Source organism: Oryx dammah, unplaced genomic scaffold (assembly GCF_014754425.2).
Source record: "Oryx dammah isolate SB20612 unplaced genomic scaffold, SCBI_Odam_1.1 HiC_scaffold_2, whole genome shotgun sequence".
Classification (NCBI taxonomy): Eukaryota; Metazoa; Chordata; class Mammalia; order Artiodactyla; family Bovidae; genus Oryx; species Oryx dammah.
In genome coordinates, this window is record NW_024070186.1 from 112,382,274 (window position 1) to 112,398,216 (window position 15,943).

Below are 15,943 nucleotides of genomic sequence, written 5' to 3' on the forward strand. Positions count from 1 at the left end.
TGTTGTTGTTCAATCACTAAGTTGTGTCTCACTCTTTGCGACCCCAGGGACTGAAGCTTGCCAGGCTTTCCTGTCCTTCCCTATCTCCTGGAGTTTGCTCAGACTAATGTCCATTGAGTCTGTGATGCCATCCAACCATCTCATCCTGTGTCGTCCCCTTCTCCTATTGCCCTCAATCTTTCCCAGCATCCGTGTCTTTTTCCAATGAGTTGGCTCTTCGCATCAGGAGGCCAAAGAACTGGAGCTTCAGCTTCAGCCATCAGTCCTCCCAGTGAATATTCAGGGTTGATTTCCTTTAGGATTGGTTGGTTTGATCTCCCCACTGGTGTATTTTCTCCGCAAATATACACAGTTAAAGCATGTATACAGTTTTAAATCCTGCTTTTAACATTTCCAGTAAACAGTTTTCTATATCTTCAAAAGCATCATTATTTAAAGACAGCATAATATTTTCATGTGATTACAGTGTAATTCATTTACTCTATACTGATTATTACAGCCTTAAACTATGTCCATTTTTCATTGTTATAAATAATGTTAAAACAAAGAGCCTTGCCTGCATCTGTGATTATTTCCTGGCAGGAGAATGGTATCAGAGTATCAATATTTCATTTGCTATGCTTGCTGTGCTGTGCTTAGTCTCTCAGTCATGTCCAATTCTTTGTGATCCCATGAACTGTAGCCCACCAGGCTCCTCTGTCCATGGGGATTCTGGAGGCAAGAATACTGGAGTGGGTTGCCATGCTTAGGATTAAGTATTAAAAAAAAATGTCAGTAAGAACACTAAAGCCTAACAACTCTCCTAGTGCCTAGGCATAGAGAAGGCTGTACCAAAAGAAAGCATATTCCTCATATAGTTTACACTTTATTGAAGGATTCATATTTTCTAGCCAAGTCTGTGTAGTATTTATTTGAAAATCTAAATGTGGTTGCTATTAATAGTTAGGGGGCACTTAAAATAAGTGAATGTTTACATAAAGAGACCATGGGACTTTACTGTACTTTTATCAGCATAATGAAAATGTGTAAACAGATTTCTACAGAATAAAAAACAACACGAAAAGGGTTTCCGTAAGAACACTATTTGAAATATATGATGAAAACGACAATGCATTTTTTAAAGACTTCTATTTTTCAAGTCAGAGCAACAAAATGGGGGAAGTTGTCTTCATCATCGTCATCCCTGTGGGTTATAATGGGAGAACTGCAGTTACCTGAGACCTTTTTCCCATCTCCTTACCAACACGTATTCTTAATCCAGAATATTTTTCCTAAGTAAATAAGAGTATATTTCTAAGCAAATATGAACTAAATCAAGCCTTTACTCTTTAACACTCCACAACCTACTTTCCCAGTCAAGATCATTCAACCTGTGACTCCTCTCTCACCCTTCATATGCTGTGGACAAATATTAGTTCAATTGTACCTCCACAATATGTCTTCCCTCAGCCTAAGTCCTTATTATTCCCCTACCACCACCCATCCATCGCCCCCCCCCCCCCCCCCCCCAGAGTCTATAGAATCAGGTACGATTTCCCCTATCTAGTCCTAGTCTCAGAGAAGGCAATGGCACCCCACTCCAGTACTCTTGCCTGGAAAGTCCCATGGACGGAGGAGCCTGGTAGGCTGCATTCCATGGGGTCGCTAAGAGTCGGACACAACTGAGCGACTTCACTTCCACTTTTCACTTTCATGCACTGGAGAAGGAAATGGCAACCCCCTCCAGTGTTCTTGCCTGGAGAATCTCAGGGACGGGGGAGCCTGGCAGGCTGCCGTCTATGGGGTCGCACAGAGTCGGACACGACTGAAGCAACTTAGCAGCAGCAGCAGCAGCAGCAGCCCTAGTCTACATTCCCATTCTGTTTCTCAAACACAACCTAATTTAAAGTCATTCCATTTCTCAACTGTATCCAATTTCCTATCTTAAGAACACTGTCAAAGTATTCCTTTACTCTGGAATGCTCTCCCATTCTGCTGTTAACAATCCTACTAGTCTTTGGAGTGAGTGAAGTTGCTCAGTCATGTCTAACTTTTTGCAACCCGATGGACTGTAGTCTACCAGGCTCCTCTGTCCATGTAATTTTCCAGGCAAGATTACTGGAGTGGGTTGCCATTTCCTTCTCCAGAGAATCTTCTTGACCCAAGGATCAAACCCAGCTCTCCAGCATTGGAGGCAGACGTTTTACCCTGTGAGCCATCAGGGAAGCCCCTAGTCTTTGGAGGCTCAAGACAAATGTTACTTTCTCAATGAAGCTCTCTTAGACCCCTCATTTGAAATTCACCTTTCTTTGGAAATCTCATTAAACTTTGAGATGAATTTGGGACACTTCTCTTGTTTATCTACCACTATACCATGATTGCTAAAAAGCAAGAAACATAACCTATTTATCTCTGTATCTAACATTATCTACACTTGAGGGTCTTGAACACAGCACACACTTAACTCATGTTGGTGAACTGTTTAACTGAAGTTTTTTTCTTCAACATGACAATCCTTAATCTGATATGTCCCTGCTGCTGCTGCTAAGTCGTGTCAGTCGTGTCCGACCCTGTGCAACCGCAGAGGCGGCAGCCCACCAGGCTCCCCCATCCCTGGGATTCTCCAGGCAAGAACACTGGAGGGGGTTGCCATTTCCTTCTCCAATGCATGAAAGTGAAAAGTGAAAGTGAAGTCGCTCAGTGTCCAACTCCCAGCGACCCCATGGACTGCAGCCTACCAGGCTCCTCCGTCCATGGGATTTGCCAGGCAAGAGTACTGGAGTGGGTTGCCACTGCCTTCTCCAGATATGTCCCTAGAACCTAGATACGTCCCTAGAACCTAGTGTTTTCAAAAAAGCCAGTATCTCCAATCCGTCTGCTTCTCTACCAACTGTACTATTAACTACCTTCTGTTTTTCTGTTTAATTCAAGATCAAGGAGGTATGCAAGCAGAGAATTCCAACACGGATCCCTAAACCAAAATCTACAGGCATCACTAAGCCTTCCCCTAAAGCTCCTCCAGGGCCTACAGATAAGACTGGCTGTGGGAAGCTGCACATCATAAGGACTGTCACCTCTAACACTTTCCTCCACTTGGGAGGGAAAAGGTAAGTCATGTCAATGCAGGGCCTGGATACATTCACTGACAGAAATATCTCGGAACCTGGAGTTTTAAGCATGGAAGGACAAAGATGAAGGGCCATCTCTCCAGGAAATGGCGACGCAGCAGACAGACAGATGGTTCATTCACAGGCTGCTGGGCCTGGTGAATGCCATCCGGAAGGAGCAGCACAACTACAATTCTTCCACCTATGTATGTATATGCATATACATACACATAAAATCATAGGCCCAGACACACACCCCAAATCCTCCCAACTCGCCATCCTACTTGTAATGCAACCCAAAGCTGGACGTTAGCCCAAAACAGGACTGGATTTGTTGGAATACTTTGAAAACTTTCTGGCGAACCCGGAAGTAATTCTTCATTCCACAGAACTTTGCTAAGAATATGTGGTAGCAAGAATTCCTACACTGCTTCAAAAAAGTCAGATTAAAAATGGCAGGTTGGTTAAAATCACACTTTAAGGTCTAAAAATATGACTTCTTTTGACCAGGACGGGGTTGGGGAAAAATAAGTGGTTCTTCTTAGTTACAAGAAGGAAAGAAACAACAAAAATGAGTAACAGCCAAACATGTCCTTTTTGTGGCCTACCTGGTAACTGCTGGGGTAGTATGTGCACTCAGCTGCAGGCACTTAATCTTCTGTCCTTCTTTTCCTAGTAAGTTGCCCCTCCTGTATATACCAGGCCACGGAATCTCACTGCTAGGCTTGTAAAGCAAACCATTTTAGATTGATATCTGCACTTTCTATAGTAATCAGGACACCTGAGAGTCAAAGGTCACCAATACTGAGATCTTTTAGGGAGATATGAATCACTGTCTTGGATGTTTAAAAAAAAATTTTTATCATCTCATATGACATTTTTAAACTACATCTGAATCAACACTATAGAAAAAGCACTTGATTCAACAAAAGCTTGTGATCAGGAGACTCAAGTTCCAATTCAAAATTTTCACTCATTTGACACAGAGCTTGGCATTCATTAGCCTAGGCCCTGAGCTTCCAGAATGCAAAAACAAAAAAGCTAAATAATTCCCCTGGTTCCTTAAGTTCTGATCATGCATGACTACGTCCAACTACAGAATACTGAATTCAACCAATCATCTACAAGGCAGAGCTCAGGTTCCTGGCAGTAAACTAGTTATTTTCTTCACACTAAAAACTAGAGAAATCTAGAGAAAGAATCTAGAAAGCATCTAGAGAAAGGTGTGTCTGTAATTTAGTGTGGGCAGAGTAACACAATGATGTTTTAAGACAAATGTATTTTTGACATGGGACACAGTTACATCTAACAAAGCTTCAGTCAGAAAAAAAAAATAAATAAATTCTAGAAGAGTATGACCCAAGGTTTTCTGTACTTCGGCACCAAGAACTGGAGGCATGATCCTGGAAGAAATTCTCCTGGTGGACAGAGCTTTAGCTCACTGTCCTGGGATGCAGTCAGCAGAGCAGGAGCAAAGGAACTGCCATTTCCACATTCATACAGCCAAGCCTACTCCAGTGCACTGATGTCACGATACCCAATGCCCCTGGGGCCCACTTCAACTTCAGGGAAGAGGAGATGGGGCTGAAAGCCTGGGCAGCACTGAGCTATGCAAGTCAAAAAGAGGGATGACATACAGCAGTCAGCAGGCAAGTGGCATAAGGGGAAGGTAGGGGGGTTAACTGGATTAAAGACACCAAGTGGAAAAGTCTAAGCTAAAGGAAAGCAGTAAGAGAACAATGGAAGGAATGGACTACAAAAGATGATAACCCACTGACATGACAATAATACGAGACAGTTCAGAAGGAAGTACAGGGCAGTAACAGGTAGATGGTGAAGTGGGAAAAAGTGGAGGGTGCTTATGACCGTGCCTGATATTAGCAGGTAATATTCAGCAGAGAATGAGTGAATGAGGGACAGAAAAGCCATTCAGTTAAGAATGAAGTGAGAAAATGTACTAAGAGATGGCAATGGTACATGACAGGGTCAGGAAAAGCGGTTATGCTGCATAACATTCAACACTGATAATTATGCTAATACAAAGAGGAAACACTGAACCTCGTAGGGTGGAACCCAAACAGACTGGAAAGAAGCATGAAACAAAACAGGAAAAACAAGCCCCAACAGTACTCACAGAAAAACGCAACACCCTGGGAATATTTTACCTTGAAGATGAGCAAGCAAGCAGCAGAAATCCATCTTTAAATGGATTTTATTTTCTTAGGCTCCAAAATCACTGCAGACAGTACTGCAGCCATGAAATGAAAAGATACTTGCTTCCTAGAAGAAAAGCTGTAACAAACCTAGGCAGCAAATTAAAAAGCAGAGACACTACTTTGCCAACAAAGGTCTGTATAGTCAAAGTTATGGTTTTTCCAGTAGTCATGTATAGATGTGAGAGCTGTACCATAATGAAGGCTGAGCGCCAAAGAATTGATCCTTTCGAGCTGTGGTGTTGGAAAAAACTCTTGAGAGTCCCTTGGACTTCAAGGAGATCAAACCAGTCAATCCTAAAGGGAATCAGTCCTGAATATTCACTGCAAGGACTGATGCCGAAACTAAAGCTCCAGTACTTTGACCACCTGATGCAAAGAACTGATTCACTGGAAAAGATCCTGATACTATAGAAGACTAAAGGCAGGAGAAGGGGCCAACAGAGGACGAGATGGTTGGATGGCATCACTGACTCGATGGACATGAGTTTGAGCAAGCTCAGAGAGTTGGTGATGGACAGGGAAGCCTGGCATGCTGCAGTCCATGGGGTCGAAAAGAGTTGGACACGAATGAGCAACTGAACTGAATACTATTTAGACAGGCCTTTAAAATAACAAAATCTATTCTAACAAAACGATTACCAGCCAAAAACTATACTTCTTATTTTAAAGCAATATGTAATACAGTAAAAATGCATGAACAACTTACAACCAGGGTAAGTTCAACAAAATGGTGTTTCACCTGTAACACAACCAGAATATAAAGAATTCTGCCTCCTGAGCATAATCCTGTTTCTGCAGAAATATGCTCCTTCTAAAAATAAAAATAAAAGAAGCTATCCTAATAATTTTAGAGTGCTTTTATTAGGTTAAATTCTTTAAAACAGATAAAAATACAAATGAACAAAGATACATTCAAATTGTGAAAAAAAAAAAAGTTTAATAACCTGATATTTGTATGCTGGAATCTTTCCTCGGCTCTTCATTTATTTAACTTCAATGATTTCTGAACTGATCTTGTAACTTTTTAGAATCAAGTGTCTGATTTTAACAGGAAAATGACTGACCTAATACCTGACTGGCAATTATGGGCTAAGTACTGGAGGATCGGATGTGATGTGGAATTCTCTTTGGGACGCATTTCAAATGATATGTGTCGTAACACTGGGGGTCTGACACTGAGTCTGAGGCAGGGATCTGCAGCCCACAGGCCAAATTCAGCCCACTGTCTTTCTGTATGTTCTGCAAGTTAAGAAGAGTTTTTATATTTTTAAATAGGAAAAAACATCAAGAAGAATATTTTGTGAGATGTGAAAATTACATGAAATTCAGATTTCATTGTCTATAGATAACATTCTATTGGAACACAGCCATGTTCATTTGTTTACATACATATTATATGATCATTTTTACGCTACAATAGCAGAATTGAGTAGCTGTGACACTGACTGGCCAACACAGCTTAAACTCTTTACTATCTGGCCTTTTACAAAAAAGTTTCCTTACTGCTGTTCTAGTGTGATCTAGACTAATAAGGAACTCAACTTAAGAAGAGCGTAATCAACTAATTGGTAAAAGCAATGCTAGCAATTTAAGAATGTGATTAAAAATTGCATAAAAGCTGATGAAAATGAAAAAACTATATTTCAAGCTTGCTTGTGATATCTTTTGTAAAATGTATACTTCTACATATGCACTGAAGTGTTCAACTAAAGAACATCAGATAAGAACAGGTCAAAGGATTTATGTCACAAAATAACGTAATGTGCTACTGCTGAATCTGAGTGGGGAAATAAACTATTTCTAGGTCTTCTAAATTTCTGGTATTTTCTAAGACAGCAGAACTACTATACATGTTATTTAGAGAAAGATATGTAAATCTGCACCTTTAAACATTCATAATTGTTGTCAAGAACCATTTCTTTAGGGATTCCCAGGTGGAGCAGTGGTAAAGAATTCACCTGCCAATTCAGGAGACACAAGAGGCATGGGGTCGATCCTGGGTCGGGAAGATCCCCTGGAGAAGGGAATGGCAACCCACTCTGGTATCCACGCCTGGAAAATTCCATGGACAGAAGAGCCTGGCGAGCTACAGTCCATGGGGTCTCAGTCAGACATGACTGAGCACGCATGCATACATATACATACCACTTGTTCATTTACAAGAATCATAGAAACTGCGTACAGTAAAGTAAAACTTGGTCCATTAGTTACAATCTTCAAGCACAGAACATAAATGTTGTATGCTCTCTCCTCTTTCTTTTTAAAATTTATCCTACCTCTGTTTTCTGCCCTTAAACATCTGTCTTAAAATAATATTACTTGCATTTTGATTGAACCATATCAATGTGTAAATCTCATAAGGTAAATAGATTATGTTTTTTCCTCTAACTCCATTGCAATTTCTAAAAGAGGGCCAAGCATGAGGGCTCAATAAATGATTTTGAAAACAACATGCTCTGAAATTGATCCTCTGATGTATGTTATCAACATCAACTGTAAATATTCCAAGTCTGAATTTTACATGCAGAGACAATGCTTTACAACATCTACCATGCCTGGATGCCTATAGGTAAAATTAATGCTATAAGGCCTAACTTTGATGTTAGAAAAGCAAAAAAACACAAAAACTTAAGCTATTTATGCTTAAAAAATCCAAGGTGTGCCCCAACTTCACTACTTCCAGAAGGAACTTAGCATAAAGCAATGTGATTTTAAGGATAAAGTAATATTACAACAAAAATATTTATAATGCTTACTTCAGCAATTTCAAAAAACATGAACAATCACAAAGATTTCAGGTGATAAAAGCCATCACCACTGGAAATTACCAGCTCATTTACAAAGCAAAAGTCTTCTGTCCTTTCAAATACAGAATTTCAAAACATAAGTTAAAACTTAAACCCAAATGTGGTTAGAATGAAACAGTAGTAGACACAGTTGTAAAACACGGACTTCTAAAACATTTTCAGAAAGAGAAAAGCAACATCTGCCAAGTTTAACAAAAGCCTGAGCAAGATGTTAACAACACTTCCAGTGGACCAAGTTTCTTTAGATGTGGAAATCGTATGTTAAAGTCTCCAAGATGTGGCTGGGAAATACGAACAGTTAATTTCTTAATGAACAAATTCTTAATGAGCGTCTTCTAAGTAGCCCTGAGGATACACAGCAAAGAACAAGATAAACAAATCTCTGCTCACATGGTACTTATGTACTAGTGTGGGGAGACTGCAATAATTTAATAAGGAAAATAATAGCTGGTGACCAATGCTCTGATGAGAATTACTATAACATGACAATGTAAGTGGATAGCTACTCTAGACTGACTGAACAGGAAGGGCTTCCTATTTAGTATATTTGAACTTAGGTCTTAATGTCAAGAAAAGGCCAACCATTCAAAATTCATTAGCTACTGCAAATGGATAAGACAGAATGAGCTTGGTCAGTTGCGGCACATTAAGAAGGCTGGTGTGGCTGGTACAGCATAACCTACAGGAGAGTAAGTAGGTTCCAGCAGATAGCAACCATGGTAAGCAATCCAGGGGGGAAGCCACTGACAGGTTTAAGCAGGAATGTGATGTGATTGATCACTACAGCTGCTGAGTGAAGAATAGAGGGACAAGATGGAAACTGGGAGTCCTGTTAGTTTACTGCAGAGGTTTAGGCAAGGGAGGATGACAGCACATATTCAGATGATGTAAACAAACAAGCAAAAAAATAATAATAAAAGAAAAAATAAATTCAGGATGTGTTTTGGAGACAGAGACAAGACTGGATAGATCAGATGTAATGGGTGAAAAAAGAAAATGAATAAATCAGAATATTCCTAGGCCTTTGCAAAATTGGTTAATTGGTGATTGAATTTACTGAGATAGGGAAGTCTGGAGAAAAAGCAGATTTGGGGAAAAATTCAGGAGTTGAGTCTCATTTACATTTAACATTTTCATCAAATAAGTAGAGACTTCAAGAAGACAGCCAGGTATATGAGCCTCGTGTTCTAGGGCCAAGTATGAGTGTCTGAGAAGAGACTGTTGTGAAAAGTCCAATGGTGCAACCGGATTATTTGCATCTCAAAGTAGTCAGTGTTCTTTAGAACAGTACACTTTGGGAGACTAAGAGTTAACAGACAATTTTACAACAGTGACATACATAAACAAAAGTTTTATAAACTATTATTTTAGAGATGAAATTGTTATCATTGATAATTAAATAACTTTGAGAAATTTAAGTGCACAGACTGGCTTCCTGACTGCCTGTCTATGAATCTCTGCCTCTCCACTTACCAACGGAATAACAGTGGGCAAATCACTTAACTACCTCAATTTCCTCCTTAGAAAAAAAAGGAGATAATAGTAACTATATCATGGTTATAGAATAATCTGTGAAGATTAAATGAGCCAGTACATGGAATGCAATCAAAACTGTATCTGGCAAAGAGTCACCACTCAACAAGTGCAAATCACTATTGTTACCTGTGATCTCCCTGCACTGTACACAGAAATGTCTTCATACTTCAGTTTTCTAGTTAGATGCTGAGTAAGAGATGGCATCAGTTCAGTTCAGTTCAGTCACTCAGTCATGTCCAACTCTTTGCGACCCCATGAATCGCAGCACGCCAGGCCTCCCTGTCCATCACCAACTCCCGGAGTTCACTCAGACTCACGTCCATCGAGTCAGTGATGCCATCCAGCCATCTCATCCTCGGTCGTCCCCTTCTCCTCCTGCCCCCAATCCATCCCAGCATCACACTCTTTTCCAATGAGTCAACTCTTCGCATGAGGTGGCCAAAGTACTGGAGTTTCAGCTTTAGCATCATTCCCTCCAAAGAAATCCCAGGGCTGATCTCCTTCAGAATGGACTGGTTGGATCTCCTTGCAGTCATCAAAGGTTTAGGATAAGCCAGGGAAACATATGAAAAACCCTCCTCAAAAGAAATGGAAGTGAAGAGTCCTGCAGTTTGCTAAAAATATTCTCTTTAAAAGTAAGTTATAGAGCCGGGACACGCATGTACACCCGTGGTGGATTCATGTCAGTGTATGGCAAAACGAATACAGAATTGTAAAGTAAAATAATAAATAAATAAATAAATAAATAAGAGACCATAAAAAAAAAATAATAACATAAAAGTAAGTTATACATGTGCCAGTCATTCCTAAATCCATGTCTCCAGATGCAACCCTGGAGCTGCAGACTCATAAACCCAGCTGTCTACTGGACTCTTGACTTGATAATTTAGTGAGCACATTATTGGAATAAAAAGGGAAAACAATCAGTGTTCTCTTCAGTTAGTGAATGACTGACTGCTTCCAACAGCAAGAATTCTCTGCTCTGCTCTGTAAGTTACAAAAACTGTAATGTGAGTAACATTCAGCTTCACACTGAGAAAGTGCCCAGTTTGGTGAACTGCACTTGGTCACTTCAGCACTAATGTTTTGGAATCATGATTCTAATGCATGTACTGTTTACTGTATGTATTGCAGTAATTATGTGTTATGTAGTATTACGTGTAGTTGTTTAGTCACTAAGTCATGTCCCACTCTTTGCAACCCCAAGGACTATAGCATGCAAGTCAATAATTTCTTAAGGTAGGCAAGGAATAAAGCAGAGAATAAGGAAATAAGTGAAATGAAGTGAAATGAAATATTAGAAATCACTAGAGGATTCCTAGGTTCTGTTGCCTGAGGCAGACTGGGCAGCACACACCTCAGCAGAGGCAACTCTCAGTTGTCTTGTCCTGGGCCATGACTCCAATCCCCACCAATGATGATGCCAACAGGGTAACCAGACATCTCAAGTAGACAGTCCCAGCAAAATTCTAAGAGCACGGCTTTCTACTCTCAAAAGTGTCTAGACTGGATGAGAAACTGTATGTCTACTTGCGTACATTATCACCAAAAGTCCCGTAGCATGTATTCACTCATTCAGCTAATATCTACTAAACATCTACCAAGTGCCAGGTCCCATGCTGGGTTCCAGTACGATTCAGGATTCTAGCACAGGCATACCTTGGAGATATTTCAGTTGAGTTCCAGACCACCACAATAAAGTTAGTATTACAATAAAGAAAGTCACATGAATTTTTTGGTTTCCCAGTGTGTATAAAAGTTACATTTCACTGTTCTGTACTCTATTAAGTGTGCAATAGCATTACACATAAAAAGAGTACATACCTTAAGTAAAAAATAATTTATTGCCAAAAAAGGCTAACCAACAAAGGGTCAACGCAAACCTTCAATTGTTTAAAAAAATGTAGTATCTGTGAAGCATGAAAAGTTAAGTGCAAAAAAAAATGAATGACTCTAGAAAAACAGCAGGTTATGAAAAGACAACCTGCTGCTGCTGCTAAGTCGCTTCAGTTGTGTCCGACTCTGTGCGACCCCATAGACGGCAGCCCACCAGGCTCCCCCGTCCTTGGGATTCTCCAGGCAAGAACACTGGAGTGGGTTGTCATTTCCTTCTCCAATGCATGAAAGTGAAAAGTGAAAGGGAAGTCGCTCAGTCGTGTCCAACTCTTCGCGACCCCATGGACTGCAGCCTACCAGGCTCCTCTGTCCATGGGATTTTCCAGGCAGGAGTATTGGAGTGGGGTGCCATTGCTTTCCCCATGAAAAGCTAAAAGATGTATGCAAAAAAAGGTCATATGTAGATCAAGACCTTTAGTAATGAACTCTGAATTACAAAGCACATCTAAGAAGTCATGAAAATGGCAAAAACAGTTCATTTATTTGACAACAGATAGCTGGATGAGTATTATATGCAGTATGTGTCAGGGTTTGGGCATCCATGTGTATATATAGCTTCCTCTTAGAAAATGTACATAAGAATTCATAGCCATGAATGTTAGGCTTCTGTGGTAGATAAATGTAGACTTTTGAATAAATGACTAAATGTTCCATCACCTTGCCACCATAAGCATGAACTGGGAACAGGGGATTTTCAAGGAAAGATGTTTACTTTTACAGGCAAGTAGCATAACACATCAGTTTTAAAAAGAACCCGCCTGCCAATGCAGGAGACGCGTGTTCGATTCCTGGGTTGGGGAGATTCCCTGGAGTAGGAAAAGACAACCTGCTCCAGTATTCTTGGCTGGCAAATTCCATGGACAGAGTAGCCTGGTGGGCTACAAGTCCCAAAGAGCTGGACACGACTGAGCATACACACAGTGCAACACATACAGGAATAAAGGCATTTTACAACTATCTTTTCTTTCTGTGACTTAAGGCACTATTTCTCTTTTGACTTTCAAAACAAAATATAATTCACACATTTGAGACTGATGTTTCTCTATTAACACTGGTAGGATTAGGAAACTTGGATTGGTGCAACTGTGATTTCTTCTGAATCAGAAACATTATTCAGATTAGTTAGACAAATCACCAGTAACTAATCAACCAAGCAGATCTCAAGGAAGCACATACACTTACCTATCTTCAAAGCAGGTAACAAAGCAAAGGCCTCTGATAAATTTAATGTTGGCAATTTTCAAAGCTCAGACTTACAGTTAGAACCTAAAAAGTAGGGTGATCCTGGAGACTCCAACATACCTTGATGGGTATCCTGGCAACTTAGATGAGAGAGGCTGTAGCACTTCACAGTTCTATCTAGGTTCAAAGTTTAAAACTCTTTGTTGGTAAAACCCTTAAAAAGGCGATCTCTACGGATCCCTCACTTTACAGATTGTGACCCTGAGGACCAGAGAAGCCACACAGTAATGTGGGAAAAGTGTGATCTTAAAAGTCAGGTGCTCTTGACTAACCTCTTGCCAGATCTCTCCCTTGTCTGTCATTTAAACATAAAGGTAACACTTACCTTTTAGGCATGTTATGAATATTAAATTAAAATGCTTACTTTTTAAGCATGTTATGAAGATTAAATGAATTCATATTAATGAAAACATCTGGCATACAGTAGATACTCAATACATGTTAATTTCCTTCTTTTCAAAGGGTGACTAACTTCAAAGACATATAGCTGGCAATGGGCAAGAGAAAGGACTAGAACCAAGAATTAAGATCCCCTTTACCACTCAAGCATCTGCCTCCAATGCAGGAGACCCGGGTTCAATCCCTGGGTCGGGAAGAGCCCCTGGAGAAGGAAATGGCAATCCACTCCAGTATTCTTGCCTGGAGAACCCCGTGGACGGAGAAGCCTAGTAGGTTACAGTCCATGGGGTCGCAAAGAGTCAGATACGACTGAGCAACTTCACCTCACTTCACCTTACCACTCAAAAAATTTTTACTTCTTAATTAGCCTTTATTCTTGAATCATGCCATGAAATACAGTTTTTAACACCTCAGTTATGAGAGACAGGGGTTATTAAACGTGAAATACCACAACCCGCAAAAAAAGGTATTTGTGCCTTCAAGCACATACATCTGCTAAAAACAAGGCCACAAAAAGAGTCAAGAAGTTTAACCAAGGAAGTATTATATTGTCAACCTTTGTAAAAATGCCATCTGCTCAGGTTGTGCGTAAAGCCTGTCCTTCTGGAAACAATGCTGTAGTAAATAGAATTCTGTTGTTTTTAATGGCTATTTCTCAGCTGATATTTCAACATTAGTGTTTGTAGCAAATATGTATCAACTGTCAATTATGTACAAGGCCCTGTGGACTCTACAGACATGAATCAGGCTTTGGCTTTTTCTTCAAAAAATCTTAGAATCTAGTAAAGAAGAGAGGCAGACCTTGAAGAACGATTTTTTAAAAAATTGTATATTAAGCCAGGGACTTGAAAAATTCAAGGCCAGCCTGTGGTTAGGAGTTACTTAATGCTTTATTTAATGCTATCTACTCAAGGATAAAATGTTCACTGCACTGGCAGTGAGTACACACAACGTAATAAGCACTGTCCGAAGTGTGTTAACTGAATTCTAGTCTTGTTTCTGACACCAACCAGCTTTGTGAACTTGTCATGTTATTTGATAGCTTTAGGTCTCATGTTCCTCAGCTGTCAAATGCGTGAGTCCAAGCGAATCTCCAAGTCTCAGGTTCTAAAAGTCCAAATTACATGATGATGATGATAATAATGATAGCAAGAAAAACTAAAGCTTATATTTACTGCGCACGTTATGTACCAGGCACTACGCTAAAGGGCATCATTTGTGTTATCTTCATTTAATCTTCACGACAATCTTAGGAAACTGGCATCATTACCCTTATTTTAAGGATGAGGAAAAGGAGGCAAAACAGTATTAAAGGGCTGTAGGAGCTACCTGAACAGAAGCAGTCTGAATCTAATCCAGGTGTTAACCCTTAATCGCTACGCTCAAATTCCCAGTGTCCATAAACTGTCTTATCCATTAAGAAATAAGGAAAACCAGAAAACAGCTCGGGAAGGGATTCCTCCTGGCTAGAGGGCAGATCTGAGTTACTGTCACACTTGTCTGTTTCACGTGTTAGTAGATCTCTTGCCCCACTTGCTCCGCAGCGCTCGCGCGCTCCCACAGAGGCGCGCACCAGCGCGGGGCAGACCGCGGCCACCGCCAGCGGCTGTGCCGGCCCGGGCTGAGACTCACGGAAGGGCTGGGGGTGCGGGAGGCCCCGCAGGAGCGCGGGCACAGTGGGTACCTGGGCTGCTGGCTGCTCCTGCCGGCTGGTTCTCCCACCACTCGTCTCCAAGGTCGTCTGCCATCTCCACGCGGGTCTCGGCCGGGGCGGACCACCAGGGAAAAGCAGGCGCTAGCCGGGATTCGCGCTGCCTCAGAGCCGGGTGGCGGGCGTTGCAGCACGCGGAGCCCCTACTCAGACGCTGTCGCCTCCGCCCCGTGGCGATGACGTCATAACATCGGCCCCGCCTCCCCGGGAGCCGTGTCCAACTCGTCGCAGTTTCTACACCCGTGTGGACGAGCAGGATCAGTTTGAAGACTTAAAATAAACCCCTACAAAAGCCAAAAGAAGAGAAGACACGTAAGCAAAAATAAAAGTGTATCAACTTTTTAAATGCTTATTTTAAAACTTTTTATTTAGGTTTTATTTTTGCCGAATAGATATTGTCGAAAGTGCGAGACAGAATGCTAAGACAGTTTTTCTCCATTCAGTTTCAAAGGCTATGGGTTGCGGGAGAAAACCGTAGCACGTGGATGTGTTTTCGTCTGTAACAGTTTGGGCGTCAGTGTTTTGCACTGTTTGCTTTTTTAAAAAACGTGCACAAGTCCTGACCATGGATTTTGGGCCTTTGTGGTAGATGAGAGTACTGCTTTTTTAAAAAATATATATATAGGATATGAGGGAAGAAAAATTTCACTGGTCTAGAAGGGATTGCCCACGGACAGACCCGAGAAATCAGGGTTTCAGAGTCGACTTCTCCACATCCCCTTGGGTTGCGCCGACCCCTCTCGGTTTTGTGAAACAAGGGAAGAAGAAAGGAGCCAATCGCTGCCCAAGTTTAGGTAAGAGACCTACAATGCTGGTCTCATGTCCTGGAGTGGCAGAGATGGCCTCTTGGCACATTGTGCTGGGGCCAGCTGGAATGTAAGTGTGGACGATACTTTTCACAGACACTGAGGTGAAAGTCATACAAAATGCATTAAGTACACGCGGTGTGCCTGGCACTATGCTTTGAATACTGGTTTAAAGATGAGTAGGATATGGTCCCGCCTTCCAGATTTCACCAGCTTGAGAGGGAAACTACTGCATGTAAGAGTA

The 15,943-nt window shown here is 41.1% G+C and overlaps 2 protein-coding genes across 5 annotated transcripts in view; one reads left to right on the top strand and one right to left on the bottom strand.

The window, feature by feature from the left end:
- FILIP1L (filamin A interacting protein 1 like) overlaps positions 1–7,754 on the top strand; it is a 315,409-nt gene extending 307,655 nt beyond the window's left edge. For all 4 annotated transcript variants that reach the window (XM_040226024.1, XM_040226033.1, XM_040226039.1 and 1 more), the window contains one exon: positions 2,911–7,754. In XM_040226024.1, coding sequence (XP_040081958.1) covers positions 2,911–3,090 — 180 coding nt within the window. In that variant the 3' untranslated portion in view covers positions 3,091–7,754. The remainder of the gene's footprint in view (positions 1–2,910) is intronic.
- The window catches only part of CMSS1 (cms1 ribosomal small subunit homolog), a 400,514-nt gene extending 385,441 nt beyond the window's left edge, over positions 1–15,073 (bottom strand). The window contains exon 1 of the mRNA XM_040226062.1: positions 14,867–15,073. Coding sequence (XP_040081996.1) covers positions 14,867–14,930 — 64 coding nt within the window. The 5' untranslated portion in view covers positions 14,931–15,073. The remainder of the gene's footprint in view (positions 1–14,866) is intronic.
- Positions 15,074–15,943: the final 870 nt, after the last annotated feature.